At 43.4% G+C, this 19224-nt stretch overlaps 1 protein-coding gene across 2 annotated transcripts in view; it reads left to right on the forward strand.

Annotated features, from left to right (window-relative positions):
• The window catches only part of LOC125979345 (inactive tyrosine-protein kinase PRAG1), a 31391-nt gene that overhangs the window by 10098 nt on the left and 2069 nt on the right, over window positions 1–19224 (forward strand). Inside the window, exons 3-9 of one of the 2 annotated variants that reach the window (XM_049737461.2) lie at window positions 6047–6144; window positions 7233–7334; window positions 11147–11487; window positions 11564–13212; window positions 15626–15759; window positions 17123–17889; window positions 18490–19179. In XM_049737461.2, coding sequence (XP_049593418.1) covers window positions 11224–11487; window positions 11564–13212; window positions 15626–15759; window positions 17123–17889; window positions 18490–19179 — 3504 coding nt within the window. In that variant the 5' untranslated portion in view covers window positions 6047–6144; window positions 7233–7334; window positions 11147–11223. Of the gene's footprint in view, window positions 1–6046; window positions 6145–7232; window positions 7335–7970; window positions 8259–11146; window positions 11488–11563; window positions 13213–15625; window positions 15760–17122; window positions 17890–18489; window positions 19180–19224 lie in introns of those variants that run through there. The other variant, XM_049737460.2, reaches the window with a different exon arrangement.

The raw sequence follows: 19224 nt of genomic DNA on the forward strand, positions 1-19224 counted from the left end.
TGCCCAGTACATGATGGGAGACGACATCACTCTCCGGAGATTTCTGTGCTTTGCTCATATTTGAGGGAAATTGCGCTGTTAGCGTCGCAGAGTGAGCATTTGTCATCGGAAATGGAGAAAATCTAAGCGTGAAAGGTGCAGAGGAAGCACAGATGAAGAGATGGGAAGGGGGGTAGATTCTACAAAAAGGATCCCCCCCATCCTTTTAATGAGACAAAGAAGAGGAAAAATGTGAGAAGTGAGCATGTCTGATGTGGACAGACAACAGCTCCATTATGTCACCATTCCGAAGGAACATTATGCTGTACAGTAGTTTAGTTAGTTACAGGATTTGTGCTATAATTTATTCAGTCTTGACCCATATGTTGATTAATTAGATACAGCATTTGGGGCTTGTAGTAATTTTTCTATATGTCAGTTTCTATAATTGTATAGATATTGTATTTTATGCTTTACATATTCACGCGTTCGTTCTATTGCACTATATTGATAGTCATCTTACTTAAATTCAGGATTTCCAAATCTGTTGTTATTGACATTTATATTGTGTTTAAATCCGTTTGTCCATTTATTATCTTGTATTTTAACTAATCCTCATCCTATGAGAATTATGAGGACAGGTATTTGCTTTTTCATCACTTTAATCTTTAATGTCAATTTATATTATATATGGATCATTAATAGTTAAAGATTTAATATTTACTCTCAACCCATGGGAAATAACATGTCTTGACACTTTAAGCATTAGATTTTTTTCTCTTTACTCTTAATATGCATTAACTTGTCTTGTATTATTCATTCTTATAAATTATTTATTAGACTATGCGCTGAAACGTTTATTTATAGTAAGCCACATATTTTATAATGGTGTTTTCATACAACTGTAAATCTTTACATATATTTTTATTCAGTATTTATGATCAATTCATGGGATTTATTACTTATGATTCCAAATATTTATATTTAGATTTGTTTTTAATTCTCACCGAGTCACTTGATTTTCTTTTACTTTATTTATTAGACTATTACTATTAAACTGCATACCAATATTTGACATTTCATTATTTGTATATTTTATGTCATTTAGAATTCCATTTTAATGTTGTATGCTTTTGTAGGAATAAATGATTTCATACTTACTGTCAACCAATTGGCATTATTACAGGAGATTTTCATCAACTTCTTTCTTCTGTTCTAAACAATGGGTCCCATTGAAATGACTTCTTACAACAATTTTATCGCGCAAATACACACACACTCCCACACACAAGAAGAAAGTGCAGACGTGTGCTTGCAAGCATGCAAACAAAAACAGATGCTTACATGCACACCAGCCGTTGTTTGATGATCATGCTCCCATCTGTAGTGTGAAACTGCATAATTCAACACCAGGGAGACACAAAGCCCGCAAGATTGCGCAATTAAGTTTTTTTTTTTTTTCCACCTATGCGTGCACATCACTCGTGTAGCACGTGGTTAGGTACACGATACCTTAATCCAACGTCAGTGCTAAAAGTAAATTACGAATCCAAAAGCAATACCACTGCAAGACATGCGTGATTACACAATGCACACATGCCAGAGAAGGTGATATCATTGCACATTTTGCAGACACGCCACCAATGAAAAGGTGTGTTAAGGGTCATGAAAACACATGGCAAGACATACGTTCATTTCCCTCCTTCTGTGATTTATGCGTCATTTATGGGGGAGATGGGCCATTACCGACATTTTTCTCTCCTTCTTCTTTGGTCTAAGGAGAGAAAAAAAAGGTTGTAACCTGGAAGATGGGATGTTTCATCATATTGTTTTTACTTCCAAGCGCATTCCTCCATCAGTTATTGTGTGCGTGTGTGTGTGTGTGTGTGTGTGTGTGTGTGTGCGTGTGTGTGTGTGTGTGTGTGTGTGTGAGACTTTTTTTTTTTTATCGGTGTGCAATTTCCCACCTTAAAGATCCATGAAAGTCCTTTATATGCAAATCCAGACACAAAAGCTAACATTTAATTACCACACATAGGGAAAGGTTTTTCACATACACCCAAAAAGCGTTTTAGACTTTATAAAATAGATCGTTTTACAATGCTATCTTGAGCCGTGTCAAGAGAGAGGACCATTGGAAAAAAAAGTCACATAAACAGGGCCAGTGGGCCATAACCATGTGAAAGGCCAGTGTCCGAGGCATATAAAACAGGTCCATGAGCCGCATCCATAAGAAAGGCTCATGAATACTGCCCTTGAAACTCCCCCTTGAGTAAGAGAAAAGCTCAGAAAACGCACCCCCACATTCTCATACAATTCATATAGCACATTAACCTATCCCTGCCAAAAACCGTTACATTTCCCCTATGGAGTATGTCAGCAATTCCAGTAATTAAGAATGCATACAGTCATGGTTGACTGGGGCTGCTAATTCTCGAAGCGGGACCCCCACCCCGAGCCCACCCCTTCTCTTTTTAAACGTGAGAACAAAGGTTTCAGTGTAGGCAAACATTTAAATGAATGAAACCCCAAACTGACCATTTTTCTGCCAGAGTACCAAAGCAAGAAAATAAGCTGCACCTGTGGCTTTTTTGTCAACACATGACAAGCTACACTAAGTAAGAACCAGACCGGAATTTCTGGTTAAAACCCCTCCACTACCCCCACCCTACCCAAACAGGTGTTTACTTAGAACAACAAACTTTTTAGTCAAGCGGAAAAGCACAGATGAAGAGTTTTTCCAGACCACCGACTGACTTTCTATATTGTTAAGATTTTGCCCAATATTTACACTAGCAACTGTTCCGCTCTGGTTCAGATTTTTTTTTTTTAAACCTCTTAGATATCTTTGTTGACACTAAATGTAGAAATGCAGGTGGCTTTCCTGAACACCTTTTTAAATATTGAATATTGTTTTTTTACGCTAGCAATGATGTTGAGTGCTCGCATGTAGGCTAAATCGATTAGCCACGACCGTTAACAGCACTCACGTAAATAAACGCAATCTGCGTTGTACAATATACAAATTTCACAACCTTTGGCGAGTAGAATTTCTAATATCACTAATATCCCACATACCGGACTGATCAAACTGAGACACTTTGCAATGTACACGAACTATTCATGCTGTACAAACACTTGATTGATTGTCATCATTAGTGGTTGTTGATTAGTCGCATCACATGTCAAACTACTTCAATTTCATCACTCCATCTCTTTCAGCAACATACACAATTGTTCATCCCGCTATTTTAATAAGGCACCATAACAGCTGGCCTCCATTTTGTGCCTGATAATAAATTCATTTGTCCGGTAATGTAATCTTCTGGGCAGACGGACAAGTGAGGTGAGTTAACGTTTCTCCCCAAATCCCATGAGGCAAAGTCTCACTCATCTGACTGATTATAGTGAACAGTGCTTCTCTCCTTACGCCTCCTCCTCCTCCTGCATAATATTGAAAAAAAAAAAAAAACTTGCGGTTTTGCGTGTCCGTGTGACTGTGTGTTTGACTGTCAGTGTCTTAAAGGCTCTAAGTGCCAGATGTGTCCCTATTACATTATAAATGATTTTAACGTCTAATGGCTCAGTTTCAGTCTTCAAAGTAAACTTTACTTATCAATAAATAATTTAAACAAATAAATGATTTAAACCAATACATTTTATCTCAATTTGTAAAAAAGGACTTTAAATGAGCCACAATGTGTCATATTATGATGTAAATGAACTTCCAGCAGTCTGACAAATACTAAATGATCATTGCATAAATAAGGGAAAACTAAACATGACATAAGCACAGCCGGGAAAGATGAAGTCACGCGATGTCATATCATCAAGTGCGTGACATCCATATGTCTGAGGTTTAGCAATAACTTACGTCCTTCCGTAAGCGAAAATAAAATAAAATGACTCGAAATGAGCTACAGTCAGAAAAGTTGTGCAACAAAACCCAGCAGTACTCCCGAAGCTTAACGACAAACAGCCTCGATTTGACGCTATTAAAAAGTAATTATAACCATAAAGCAGACACTCAATAGAGCGTCCACTTCATTAAAGTCATATTATGAAATATATCTGTGAAAGGAATACATGTAGCTGCTATTTCCAGCAGGGCGTGCATGATGTGGATGATTGCAATGATGCCAATAGCGAGGGTCATTAAAGCAGCGGCGATGTATGAATACGTGATGAGGCTGACTTGAATGCAGATGAGGTGCATGTAGAGCAAGTCTGGGCACAACGCTGCCTGGGAAAGACAAAAAAAGCCTCATTAAGAGTCTGCTCGAGTATGCGCCGGCAACTTGGCTTTGATGCCGTTTCAGAGATCCAAATGCGAAACCAACACAACACGTCGTGCACCCGACTTTTCTTCTTACATATTTCATCGTTTTGGATCACCAGACACTTTTCGACCTCGGTGTCCTCACCGCTTTGGTTAACTCACCCGTCAGCGCACGACTTTGACGACCCAGTGTGGAATTTCAAATTTGTGCGGTCGACTTGCAGACATGCAGACGACACGGCAAATGTTCATACTGGTTTTTAAAGTATTTGTGTCTTCAGTTATTATAACAAACATCCATAGCAACTTAAAACTATGCTGTATAAACAGTCCTTCACACCTATTTTTAAATGTTAGCAAAGTAAGCAACCAAAACATAAAAACACACCAAAACCATTTAAAACCATATTTCTAATACTTTCAGGTGCCAATATATTATTGTCATAACAACCAAAGACAAACTTTAAATAAAAACACTGCATGAGCCAGTGCCACCATGCACATTAATGTATTTGTTTATGACGTTCACTTTAGCGTGACTTGACCTGAGGTCATTCGAGGGCTGTGGAGGAGTTAAAAACAAGTATGATATTGGAGGGGGGGTGAATCACGTCTGGGAAACAAGTGTGATTCACACGCTGCTCATCCTCATATGTTCTCTACCGCCTCAGGCAGCACATGTGAGGGGGGCTTTGTCTGGCATCCTATGATACCCTCTCCCTCCTTCGTAATTTGACAACTTGTCGGCTTAGGTCTAATTAACGCTTTATTGTTCATTTTGGCTTCACACGTCGATCGCTTGCTTTCATCACCGAAAAATGCCCTTGACACGTGGACCACACGCTACACACAACGCTAGTTAACTTGCGCCAGTGAGCTGTTATTATCTGCCAAAGAGACTATTAGAGTCTTTGAAGCCGTGCAATAGTGGAAGTGAAAGCTAAAAAAGGTCAACACACTCAAGTTCTGCTTTTGAAAACAGCACATGTGACAGTGGTCGTTAAATAACTGTCATACACAAAACACACATTATGATATATGAAATAATATAATAATTAAATTCTATATAGTCTTTTTATACATTTTTGTCAGCAAACAGTAAATCCTTGTAGCTTGATGAGTAAATCTCAACCATTTAATCATTATTTATTATGTGTTAAAGTTCTGTAGTTTATGTGTTAAATATAAACAAGACACTCACTTACACACTCCCCCTGGCTATGATATCTGAGACCTGTTCTGACCTGGACATCTGTAGACTGCTAATGCAGCTGGCAGATGGCCCCCAGTGTGTGAGTGTGTGTGAGTGTGTGTGTTCAAGTGAGAACGCTCATGTTTGTATTTGTGTATGTCAAGTAGTTTGGCATGGCAGCAAGTGGCTGGTGGGATCAACCAGGGTGATTGGGGGCTGCCAAAATCATGCAGCCAATCACGAATTGGGCAGCTGCTAAAGCTTCACAGTTTACACACAACCAATACTTGAGCGGGAACGTAAAAATTTGAGATGCAATAATTTGTGCTAGGTTTTATCCATCTTAGAGGGCGGCCATTTTGTTTTTGCTGTAACTAAGCAAAAATGTGCTCAGGGCTCAGGTAAGGACCAATTTTTTTTCTGAGTTTCCTGCATAGTATATTGAAGTGTCAAATGAGTCCAACATAATCTGTGCGTAAAGGAAAAGCCAAGCAGCCAAAAACTCTTGAGAAAATTGTTATTATTGTGTTATTAAGTACATGGAAACAATGGTGTCCCTCATAATGTTGAAATGTATTCTTTGGTATGTCTTTCAGAATCCAAGCTTGTCCGGGCAGCTACGGGAATGCGACAATGGAGGCTGAGAGATATATCGTCATTTGACACCGGGTGGGCGATAAAGAAAAATAATTGGGTGGGTTTGTGGGCGTTTTGTTTGTGCATGTGAGGTGTGCCCATGGCAACCCCAGAACGACAGGGAAGGATTGTGAAGGTGGCTTTAAGGTGGGTCGAGCTGCTGTCTGGCTCTCAGAAGGCTACGGTTACGTGGGGAGGGGGGCAGAGGAGGGTCACCTTCACATGCTTTGTAAACCTGTCCTTAGGGTCTTTGTAGCAGTAAATACAGAAAACACAAGTGTGTCCATGATCGTGTCACAAGTCAGAGTTCAAGCAAGTGCTGAGCGTTCACATGCAGGCCAAACAAACAAATACCTTTTGGTGTCAGGTCAGAATGCTTTAGTTTTTTTTGTTTTTTTTTTATGGGTCCTTCTGTGCTTGATGCCAAGTGACACGGTGAAGTGGACTGAAAAAGAAGCACAATACCTGCTTTGTTAATTAACCCCCGAGAAAATGTTGTGACCTTCCTCGCTTAGTCGTTGGGTGAGAGGTCACCACGCCGTGTGACCAGGCTCGATGAAGCTGCACTTCTATATGTTAAGATTGGAGTAACAACCAAGTGAAGTTGAAAAATAAATAAAAATATAATGAAAGGGCAAGGATATAGCGCTTTTGTATCCTCCAGATGAGGGCTTCCAGGGAGAAGCGAGACATTCAAGGTTGCAACGGCTCAGACAAAAGGATTACCGAGATGGAGGACGCAGCATTTTTCTGTACTCTTATTTTCCGAGGTGAACACACACATACAATTGAGGACGTACACACGGGAGTCAAACTGCCAGTAGCAAGCTATTAATAAAATTCTAATCGCTTTGATTAAGTCGCTCCAATGGGAATTCTCTGGGGTTGTCCTCCGTAGTGGAGATAGGCCAAGTGTCTGCGATCTCTATAATGGCTGCCATCGTTACAAGTCAATTAGTCGCTGCTTGCATTAAAACCTTCTACCTACTCCTCGCCGGATTGAATTTGAGATGAATGTCTTCTGAATAATTCATTCTGTGAAAAAGGGACAAGTGCAGCAAGAAAGAAAAAAAGCATCAAAATGTGTCTTTCCACGCAAACCATTCCAATGACTTATTGCTGTGTGTTTATCCGATTGTAATGCAGAGCTGCAGGCTGGGAAAAGGTGACGGGGAAAAACCCTCACACATCACAGAGATATTTCATGATCCTGGCTCGCCTCCAGCCGACCATGTTCGCTTCATTCAAGTAAGTGTTGTAAAAAAATGAGCGGCTACATGTGATTTATTGATAGACTGCATGCTATCCGGCAGCAGCAAAGACTGTGCGCTTATTTTCAAGAGCAGGTACTTTGGTAGACTATGCAGGAGTCCAACCAGGCTCAGGGTATTCAAAGCATAACAGTCCAAGGGGGGTCTAAGGGGGGGCGGGAAGCGGCTTGAAAAAAAACCTTTGGTGCACCTCCATCTACATCAAAAGGTTTTTTTTTGTTTTTTGTTTTTTTACTGCTCATCATGTGTGGTATTATTGATGCAGTCATTAAAAGCATCCACATGGTAGCTATTAGGACACACGGCAAATTCAATCCAATTTTGTTTGGATCTCCCCCCCCCGCAGCATGTATGATCTAAATCCAAATTTTGTTCTTAATCATGATTATTACCAGATCCTCTCTCTATATTGAAGCAACTCACTGGGTTGCAACCATACCCATTCACTCACCACACAGAATCCATTCAATCTGTGCTACAAAAACGATATACATAATTTCCTCCTTGGTGGAGGTAATAAAAAAGCCACCAGTGGTCAGACAGCATGGCTGCTGTGGGCTCCTCCCACCTCCCTTCCCCTCCCTCCTTTCGTCCTTCCCTCCAAGCTGCTGCAGAGGATTCGTGCTGCACCTCTGCACAGCACACTCACATTCATTCACAGTCATTCAAGCAAATAGCAGCAACGTGCACGCACCTCTGCAACCACAAGAACAAGCAACCCACCGCCTTAAGAACCTGTCGCATTGGGGGGGGATAAGTCATCAAGACACAAAACGGATATAGCAGTGCTCCAGGACCAGCAGAGAGATTCGAACACTCGACTTTTGTTTTCTGCTCTAGTTTTTAAGGTTTTGGCGAGGTTGATTTCTTGTTGCCAGGCAAAAATACAAAGTCCGAGCAGGTAAGCTTCCGGTCATTTCAAGCTAATATAGCTAATAATTCGTAAATAATAATCACTCATTATACATTATAACTTCACTCAAGTGTTGATCGCTTTGAAAACACGTTCAAAGCCCCGTGTGTTTTTTTTTTTAAAGAAAACATGGGTTCTAAAAACAGGTTTAATGTTAAAGTTGTTCTCACGTTGTCAACACTTTACAAATCTTTTGTTTATTGATGACGTCACGCCGATATTTTATGCACTTTTTGGAGAAAACGTGATTTATTTGTGTGAGCGCTACATTCAAACTCAAGTGTTGCACTTTAAGTAGGGGTGCTCAACCGACGGCTCGTGGGCAATAATTGGCAAATTCTCACAATATGCAGATCATAATTTGTTTCATTTGATTTCCTCATAATTTTTAGATGTACTTCAGACTGATTATTTATAGAAGAATAGGTGACTATACAATTAGCCAAAGTGCAGTTTGAGCAGCTTTTGTGTATTGAGAAGCCCCTCGAGCTTATTATACCTTTTTATTGCACCCTATTAGTCAGTTTGTACTAATTGTTGGTTCAGATGCACAATTACTCTTGTTTAAAGTAATATATGGCAACTTAAAACCCCCAGTTATAAACGTGGTTCCTCTTCGTGAAAGTTTTTCAGTCATGACTGTCAAGGATCAGTTGTGAGGATTCACAAGGCATGTTTTTATTGCAGTAAATGTTCAGAGACCAGCATTCCGGCAAATGCTAATCTGCATCTTTCTGCTGGCTGATTTTTATTGGGGTACTTAAACAGTGTTTGCCCGACAACAAGAAAGTTTTCAATAGTTTGCATTTTTTCCCACACATTTGCATTTTGGCTGAGTGGCAGCATCTCTCAACATTCAGGTTCACTCCTTAGCCCCTCTGGTTAGCTTGTCCCCTAGTGACGTCTTAACACATTCATGTTTCTGTTATTTTGAACGTTGTCATATGATTGAACTTTTGCAGCTTTTTTTCGTAAGAGGAAGTGAAAAATATTGGAGCTTGAGGTGGGGTGGGGAATGTCGACAGTTGGGTCTAGCGGCAGGCAACGGCAGGCGTCGTAATGAGCAAATAGAGATGTAGCGGGAGTTTTTGTTTGGAGGGGAAAGGGCAGAGCTAACACAAAAATGTTCTCGAATGAATTTTGTCTAATATGATAACCAATGGAATTCAATTTAGCTACCAAACCCCCTCCAAGTTATGACAGCAGATAAATTATTTGTGCATACTCGCTGTGGCAGCATTATTGCTTTTATCTGGAAACTTCAACAAAAAGGTAAAAAAATTGTCCTTTGGCGTTGTTGTCATGTAAACGAACATTAAATCAAATCAGCTTTTATAGCCGAAAGCCGAAGACACTTTGAAACCACAACCAAAGGAATGCCAAAACCAAATATGAGCTTCCGATAGTCATCATTTGGTTTGGACTGGATAACACAAGGTTGATAGGCGAGGCTCTCGCTGTCGTTACAAACCCAACTAAACAAACATGGAGCGAACTTCTAGTGAGTCATATGGAAAAAAGGTCAAATGTAAACACGAATTAATTATTTTGTACTTTTTAAAACAACGGGAAGTCGCCTACTTCCTAAGGCTTCACAATTGTGTTTTTCTCTGGAAGCTTGGGGATATCCTTCTTACGAATGACCAACATGTTTTTGAGAGCTGCTCTAATGGGCTCGTGTGTCACTGCAACACCTTGTTGAGACGTAATTAAAACAGGGTAAGGAAAAATAAAGAGGAATGCCCAATTCTTGTGAAGTGCTGTTGATCCTGTCGCTGTCACTCCTGTTCGACAGGAGGTGGGAGCTTTTGTTTGTCCAAGGACACTCACACATGTTTAGAAGAGGAGGAGGTTTTTTTTCTCTGAGTGTGAGATTCACCCTGGTGAGATTTGCGCCTTTTCAACATTCCTTACATTCCGACCTCCGGGATGTTTGAGGCTCGTCAGTCTTCCTGCAGCATGTCGGGGGCTGCTGAGGATCCGGGAAGGCTTTTATGTCACCAGGGTTCACAACAAGCCAGCCTCTGTTTTGCTTGCTCAGTTGTTGTTTTTTTTGTGCTTCAACAGACAGCGCATGGCCTCTAATTTAGAAGGCCATGAGAACAAGAAATACCAGCACTTCTTATGTTACAGCCGCAGTTGACATTTATATCCTAATGAATGTCTGAGATCAGGCTCCCTTGTTGCTGTTTTTATATTTGGACGTTAGACTGAAGGAAGGCAGACATGATGGATTATTTTAAACTCCAATAGCAGATTCCAAAATTCCACATTTATGGTAACCAAAACAACCAAAACTGGGAAAGTACACAAACTGTAATATATAATAAATAAGATTTGAAGTGGACATTTCCATTTTTGAGCATTTTGTGTAATACAAATCTATTATTGCACTACAATAAAAAATAATTTTGAGTACGTCAGTTGACAAAATTATTTCCATTGAATTTATTTATGTGTAGAATAATTAATATTTATTGATTGTAAATTAATTGAGTTATAATCATTATTAATATTTATTTAATTATAAAATAATGACCATTTTAATATATTTGATTTTTACAATTACAAAAGCAGTTGTACCCTTTTGAGTGGAACATGTGCACAGCTATTGATATAAATAGATTAAATTGCTTCATATATAAGGAAAGACTGGATTTTGTATGACCAAATGAGTGACTTTGATGTGACATGTCATACGTCATATGAGCATTGCAAAGCAAAATTAGCACCATGATGCCTTGCTCAAAAAATAGCTATGTTGCTCGGAAGAAGGAAAGGACATGATTCTACTTGTAGGTTGAGCAAAATATACCCACTTATTTTAAACTCATGTCTTTTTTCCTCTCCTCCCTAATCCGCCACAACCTCGGCAGCCATGAGATCGTGTCCCGTCTGTGGCGCAACGCTCCACTGCCACTTCTGACCTTCCGCTGATCGAGCGAAGACGAAGATGTCAGTGTGTAGCGACTTTGCAGAACACGTGTGGAAACCCGGCTCCTGCAAGAACTGCTTCCACCAGCTCAGCGCACACAAAACCACAGGCCGCCCGGCCGGCGCCGCACCCGCCGCCACGTGTCCGAAGAGCGGAGGCGATGACGACAACGCAGTGACGGCGTCTTCACCCTACAGCAAGCCCACCATCGCCGTCAAGCCCACCATGATGAGTTTGGACACAGCCGACACCATGGCTGATGTCAACATGAACATAGAGCAGGTGAATCTTCTCAACTGGTTTTGATTCTGTCATACTGTTTGTTCATATTTTTTACCATTTTTTTTCTGTGTGACAGAAAAACACAAAGAGCCCAGTGGAGCGTTTGGGTCTGAAAAAGATCCTGGATCTCTCCTCCCTTTACATCGATAGTAAAAATTGCAGTAAGGGCCTTAGAGATTCAACTCTTCAAAGTCCCGACACCAAGGCCGACTTTTGCTTTTCTTCTCTGTCCAAAGACTCCATAATCATTAGCAACATGTTGGTCACTCAAGATGAAGTTAAATGTCCTCAAAGTGTCAATGAAGAGACCCGCAGGCAGCAGAATAGTACCACCTCCCCAAGAACCAAGAGCACTTCTAACCTCAGTAGTGCCATACAGAGAGCACATTTTTTGCAAGAGAATTCTGCGGACATTGGTCCGACAAGTCCGACCAAATCGTATAGCAATGGCATCAGGTATAGCAGCACCGCTGTGCTAACTGCCAAGACGTCCAGCACTTTTGCCAGTTCCTTAACCACAGCCTTATCTCTGGACACTCTAAATAACAGTCAGCCGTCCATCCACTATCCTCCTGTCATGTCCAAACAAAACAGCCCATTAGACTCCTCCTCCTCCTCCTTCGGTAGCAGCACAGATTCACTTCCTGTGACCGAGGCTTCTGTTGGGAGCCCGCAAGCTAACTCGACGCCCAGCTCCCCCAATGGTCCAGACTCGGAGCCCATTTATGCAGAGAGCACCAAGAAAAAGCGCAGGCCACAGGGTAAGGGAGGGCAAACCCAACTGGGTTCACCAGACCAGGCTTACAATTCTGAACTGACAGAAGAAGGCCAGCGGGCAACCATCAGTATGATGGCTACTCACACAGAGAATAACAGGACCTTCTACCTGAGCAGTCCCGATTCAGCCGTGAGCATCAAGTGCCGCTTTAGCCCCACAGCACAAAAGGACCCGAGCAGCACTGCTTTCCGCTGGCCCAGCCCCAGCCGCAGTGCCCCCTCCTCGGTTACAGAATCCAGCCTCTCTCCCTCGCTACAACCCAGACCACAATCTAGCCCGCCCATCCCACCAAAAAGGACCACCCGGTCCCCCAAACTTGGCACCTCCAGCCTGTCACCATCCATCTCGTCACCGGTTCCACTTCCGGACCTTCCCAAACTGGGCACCTCCAGCCTCTCTCCGTCCTTATCGTCTCCCGTTCCCCTCCCCGAACTCTCCATGCTTTTCTTGGTCTCTGCCAAAGAGGGACACTTCAAGGTTCAGCCAGAAAACCACAGCCTGGCAGCAACTGAGCGCTGGCACAAGCAACACCATCACAACTCCGCCTGGAACTGTCGTATTGATGAGGAAGAAGAGGAGGAGGAGAGAGAGCGGAAAGAGGCTGAAAAGAAGACGCTGACTACTAATCCCCGGACAACATCTCGTGTGACAGGCCCGCTCAATGGCGCTGCTGTTTGGAAGGAGTCCAGAGTCTGCAGCAAGGCTCCGAACAGCCCCCCTCCGATGACAGAGCCAGGCACGGTTCCCCCGCCCCTGCCCAACAATGGTGTCTGTCAGGGGTATAGCGAGGGTGTCGTCGCAAAGGAGGAGGCCAAGCAGAGGAGCAGGAGCATGCCGGCCAAGCAACACGAGAGCTCAACAGAGCATCTGGCAGAAGGCAGGCACGGATCAACCACCCATGAGACCAACCAAGCACCTCCACCGCCGCCACCCAAGAAGCAGCACAGGTAAGAATGACAAATAGACATTCTCCTACCTGCGCTTGATTGGGCATTAGCATTAATGGCTCTGTAATTCATTTTTTGCGCATAATGTAGCACTCAAGACGGGCACTTAGTCATGGCAGAATAAATATATTTTGCTCTCTGATAGTAGTATATACAGTACCTGAGTGCTGTCAACTGTGTGGCAGCTTTATTTAATCTCCATTCAAACCGGCAGAGCATCCCTCCTAAATGCACGCCTTGTTCTATTCAATGCTCGTAATGGGTGTTTTTTTTTTTAAATTCAAATGAACACACTGTTAAATAGTGACCTTTGTTTTGACTGCAGCTTGATAGACTGAGCCATTAAAAATAGGGGACAAAGACGAAACAGTTGTGAGTTTTTTAATTCCAAATTGGAATGATTATAAAGTTTCAGAATTTGGAGCTCAACTAAATGTTGCTGATGAAGTTTAAAAAAAAATGCATGCTTTGAAATATTATTATTTTTAACTAATAATTTTTGTAAAATATACATTTTTTTTGGGTCAGATTTTTTCGCTTGCACGATAATGGTGATTTGGCGATTGAAAATATTGGACAATGAATGTGGAGGTTTTTCAAAATCTAAAAAACAGTCAAATGGATGATGGCATGTATCATAATGAACCCAACAAGTTGATGCGTTTGCATGTGCCCCCATGATGCATGATCATTTTTTTTTAATCATTTAAAAGTCACAGATGGTTTTGGAAGCAGAAATTTCATTTCTGTCAAAATACTTTTTTTTCTTTTTTTCTTGCTTTGGATTAGCCCTTACTTTGCACTAGTAGTCATGTGCAGGTAATATGTACATGTGCAGTATGTGTAAAATTGTAAATAGCTTCAAGAGCGGGTCAGCTGGAGATAGCCAAAGGGAAGGAGCTCTGCTGAACAGATTGTTGCTCGGGGCAACACCCAAACTGTCCCACTCTGGCAGTCACAGTGTCCATCAATAGAAGTAGAATTAATAGATTGGCCAGTCATCACTCGCCATGTGAGCGCTCACCATACGGGAGCGCTTTATTTGGGAGTTTTAAATACAGCTATGACCCGGGCGGTGCCAGCGTTCAGTTACATCTTATTTGGGGACTTTCGAAAGCCACCAGGCTGATCCTGAAGCTTGTTGTTTGTTTTGCGGGGGTGGGTTGGAGTCTGCTAGTCTGTGAACTCTTCTTTCGAAGGTAAGATGCTTGCATGTTTCTATCAAAGTGTTGCGTCACATTATGGCTCCTCTGAATTCTGAGTCAGCTGGAAATCTTTTCGAGCCCCACCTTGCTGAAATCTCATCAAATGTGTCATAAGTTAATGTCAGGCGGGGTAATCTCACACACACACCTCTTTTTAGTCACGATTCAGTGTAATCATTTCGTCTTTGGTTCATGTCTTGTCAGTTTTCCACAGTGCAACTGTAAGTAATGTGTGTCATTCACTGCTAGATGCTCATGTACACTGTAAAACCGGGTCAGTGCGGTCACGGAATTGTAAATGACAAGCTTGTGTGGCGTCTTTTTATAGCAAAGGAAGTGTTGGTATCTGTTCGCAGGAAATGTGCAATTAGGATGTTGATTAAGTGCAGTTTGGAATCCCAAAAATAAGTGGGACAAACATCCTGGTGAGTTGTGCGGTTTTTTGTTGTGACGAAATGCCTTTTAGTTTGTGGGCTAGCAATTGGCATTTTTTTTTTTTGGGGGGGGAAATGCTTTCTTTTACCACCAGCCTGTAATTTGTCCTTATTTTTCACTCAGCCTTTCTCAAGCATCTGTACCTTTATGCTGCAACCTTTGTTAAGTCGTTTTATGTTACATAGTATCATGATAAAAACTTCCATGATACTTGCGGGATGATTGTTTACAACCATCCTATCTTATCAAATATCTGAATACCACATCTCATAAATACTTCATTTGCAGCGTGAGACATTCTTTCCACATGGAAAATCATATGTTTTGGAAAAACATTGTCCATAGACTTGCGCAGACGTGCCTCTGCGTCATACGCCTTTGACGGCGGTTCCTTTGGTGTCGAAAATGACAGCAGAAACCTTTGAGGAGCGTTTATCTTCTCTTCGTCCTCGTCGTCTGTTGATTTACGGCAGAGATGAAGGTTGTGAGATTAATGACGGCGCGAGTCGTTTTTGTAATGGAGGCAATGGAGGAGTAGGACAAGACGCTGTTTGCCTGAACCATTAGCGCCATCTATTAGACAAGCGAGTGGCTGTCAATCCCCTTAATTGATCGCCTTGATTGGAAAATGAGTACGTTCTCCGTTTGCAGAAGCAGGAATGGGAAGTTGGACCATGTGGTTGAATTGTACCAAATCAGGAAGTGAATATGCAACAATTAAATGTGACTAGGGAGTATTTTCTGAGCCCTCTTCTTGTCTGTCTTTACCTCAGAGTGTCTGCTCACTTGAGCGGCAGCAACATGGAACTGAACCGCGCACTGGAGAGTTCCGCCGCAGCCCCTCGAGACCTGGGCAGCAGCGCCGGCCTGCCGACTGCCTCCACCGACAGTCTGACTGCTGACTCGGGTGAGTTGCTTTAATCGAATGCCCCTATTCCGCTCTGTAGTACTGATTACTATTGGCCGAGGCCGATACTCTTATTTTACTACCTAGTGATGAGCTGATAGCCCGCGGGTGATAAAACACTACTGGCCACTCATTGTCTCACACACTCTCACTCTCTGTGTGCACTTGAACACCCAAGATTCACCGGCCAGACCCCCGCAAACTTTTTTTGAACGGGATTTGCGTGAAAGGGGCTATTGTAAAATTTGAGGACACAAACACTAATGTTAGCTAATCCCGTTTCTCCTCACATTAGCATTCCTTTTCACTTTGCCGCAGTGTTTTTTTTGTGGCCATTTGATGGTTCCTCTCTGATTAAATTTATAAAGAAGTAAAAACAGATTAGTGGCAGTTTCCCCGCTGTACTATTTTAAAGTCAAAATCTTAAAGCCCCAACTTGAGTGGAGTAGAGCCAGCCAGTGGTAAAAAGCTATTGAACTGAAATGACAGGGTCATCTCTGCTTTTGCGGTTAGAAAAAGTGGACTGTCTGGATTTGTAATGAGGAACAAGAAAGTCACACATTTATACGTGTGATGTGAAAGTGGAAGTATCTGCAGTTTATTTTTAGGCTTGAGTGAAAATATGCATATTTATAATTGAACAATTGTTGTGTGCTCCTCTTTTGGAACTTGAGACATTTTTTTTAACCATTGTATGCTTTGTGCCCCAGATGGGTTGACAATGTATACAGCTAATGGTGCGATTGGAAAAGTGTTGCTGCTGTGTTGGACTATTCTAATGCACTTTGTTCAGAGTAAAACTCCACACAAACAAGTAGAGGAACTTCCAAGGTTTTATTGCGGCTGTCTGTCGTCTTATCGCTTCCCCTTTCACACTTTGTTGTGACTGAGACAAACCACCAGAAACCATTTTTTAGGACTTTGCCAAAGACCTCAGACAGGGAACAAGCAGTATGTCGCTTATGTTTTTGGGATGAAAAAGTTCTCTTGCAATTGCGGCGACTTCCTGACTTCCAGTTTGTTTAGAGATAATTATGGAGTCAGATAAAGAGAGGGAAAAAGGGATTGGCTACATCCTCCTTGCAGTTAGTTATTGGAGGCGGCACCACACAATTATGTCAGTATCTTGACTCCTCCGCTGCTAAAAGTCACCAAGTAGTCTCGCTTTGCGAATGTCTCAAGTGTGGATGGAAGACGGAGTTTGGAATTTTAGTATGAGTCCTGGATTGTGGAAGATTCCGGCTGTGTTACAGAAAAGAGGTAAGGAGATCTGAACTGAGATTAGTCGAAAGGAAAACGAACTCTGTCGAAAGAGGATGTTGAATTCTACACACGCTTGACCGAAGCCGTAATCTCTCCTCAGGTTCTCGTGATGGATCACGGCTGTCCTGCTCCTCTCCGTTCCTGAGAAGTCCTGTCGCATCAGCACCGGGTTCTCCTCGCCCTCCAACTTTTAGCACCACGGCCAACCAGCCGCCTCCACTGCCGGAGAAGAAGATGGTCAACCGCACCGTGTCAGCCCCCGACAGCGCCACTTCCAAAGCCTTTGTCCGGGCCTATCCACGCTTACCTTTCACCGGGTCTGAAAACAACGTGTGCAGACCCAATGACTCCAGCTGTCGGGCCAGTTTACCATCTAGTCCAGTAGATCCGAGACCCGTTTTCTCTTCAAATGAGTATCTGGAGCGCTGTCTCGCTCCACTTGGCCGACCCTCCAGATCCCGAACTTTGGACGAGCCTTTTAAGAATCACGGTCGTTTAGGTGTCCATTCCCGAGGTAGCATCACCTGCTCCTCCTCCCCCCAGCTAAGCGCCCCCTTTCCGGTCTCCGAGGCGGGGGCGACACACAACCTGGGCTCCAGTTTGCAGCTGCAGACCCTCCTGAGTAACATCGACAGCCGGGAGGGCGTGTACTCCAAGCTGGGCGGCCTGTACGCCGAGTCCCTGCGCCGCTTGGCTCTCAAGTGCGAGGAGCACTTCACAGGCTCGCAGAGAAACCGGCTGAGGTTCGAGGAGAGCAACTGGTCGTTGTTCAGGCTCACGTCCAACAAGCCCAGCTGCAACGCGGGTGACGCTGTCTACTATTCGGCTGCCTGTGCTTCCGACCCCAGCAACTCTTACGCCGTGAAGGTAACACAAATATTAAATTTTGTCATCAAGGCAGTTTAGGTGACCCTTTGCTTAGCTGCAGATTTACAAGTTAAGAATGGTCATCAGATTAAAATCAGGCGCCGGTTTTATTTGTTCTGGGACGTCAGAGGGGTTGGTCCCACAAGGGCACACAACATGGCTCCAAAGTAAACTCAACTTGAGGAGGGGTGTGTACTCGGTCGTAAGTGGCTCTTTGTACAGAATTTGAAGCTCACTCATTCATCTTGCGGTGGAATTTACAATCAGATATATCCCGAATAACCTCAAACCATTGTCCATCTCTCCACTCACTACCACTCTCTAATTAGACATTTAAGGGTGGTGCCAACCATACCTCCAGTATGTTGTACTCACTTTTGGACAGTTTGTGGTGAGCCTTTGGAATGTTTTTTAGGATCCAGAATTCTGAGAATTCCTCCTGCCTTGCATGTGTCTCACATGAAGGCATTGACCTTGAAACTGCTAATAGAAATTCCTTTCTTGTGTCTTGGCTCCCCACCCTTTTGGACATCTCCCCTCCCCTCTCCCATTCCTTTTGCCCTCTTCCTTTTTTCTTTCCTCCCCCTCCTGCCTCATCAGATCTGCAAGAGTCCGTCTGCGGAGGTCAAGCAGGGTCACCTGTACGGCCTGTCGGTGCAGCAAAGTATGCCCCCGCACTTTAACCTCCAGCAGGACTGTGGCCACTTCCTGGCATGCGTACCCCAGAGCATGCTGCCCACCGACCAGGCATTGGCATCAGCGTCGCCCGCGTCCTCACCCAAGCCGCGCGGGCAGCAGGCGGAGTGCGAGCAGGTGGTGGTCATCACGCCCGAGATCCCCCGGCAGACGGCGGCCGACTTTGCTCGCGACTTTGAGGCCTTCCACAAAAGCCAGCCGGAGGTTTACGAGCGGCGCGTCTGTTTCCTGCTGCTCCAGCTGTGCCACGGCCTGGAGCACCTGAAGGAACACGGCGTGACGCACCGCCACCTGTGCCTGGAGAACCTCCTCCTGGTTCCTCACCCTCCAACCCCGTCACCGTCTCCTCAGCAGACAGAGACGAGCGGCGCTTTCAGTCAGCGTCACCTCCCTCGCCTCCTCATCAGTAACTTCGCCAAAGCCAAACGTCGCTCTGTCGAGGACTCGGTGTCCGCCAGCGTGGACCCCCGTGTCAAGCGGGACCACGCTCGCCTGGCTCCCGAGATCGTGTCCGCTGCCCAGTACCGCAAATTTGACGAGTTCCAGACTGGTATCCTGATCTACGAGCTGCTCCACCAGCCCAACCCCTTTGAGGTGAGTCCTGAAGAAACATGACTACCACTGGCAGTATTTTTTTTT

The sequence above is a fragment of the Syngnathus scovelli genome, chromosome 13 (assembly GCF_024217435.2).
Source record: "Syngnathus scovelli strain Florida chromosome 13, RoL_Ssco_1.2, whole genome shotgun sequence".
NCBI classification, from domain to species: Eukaryota; Metazoa; Chordata; class Actinopteri; order Syngnathiformes; family Syngnathidae; genus Syngnathus; species Syngnathus scovelli.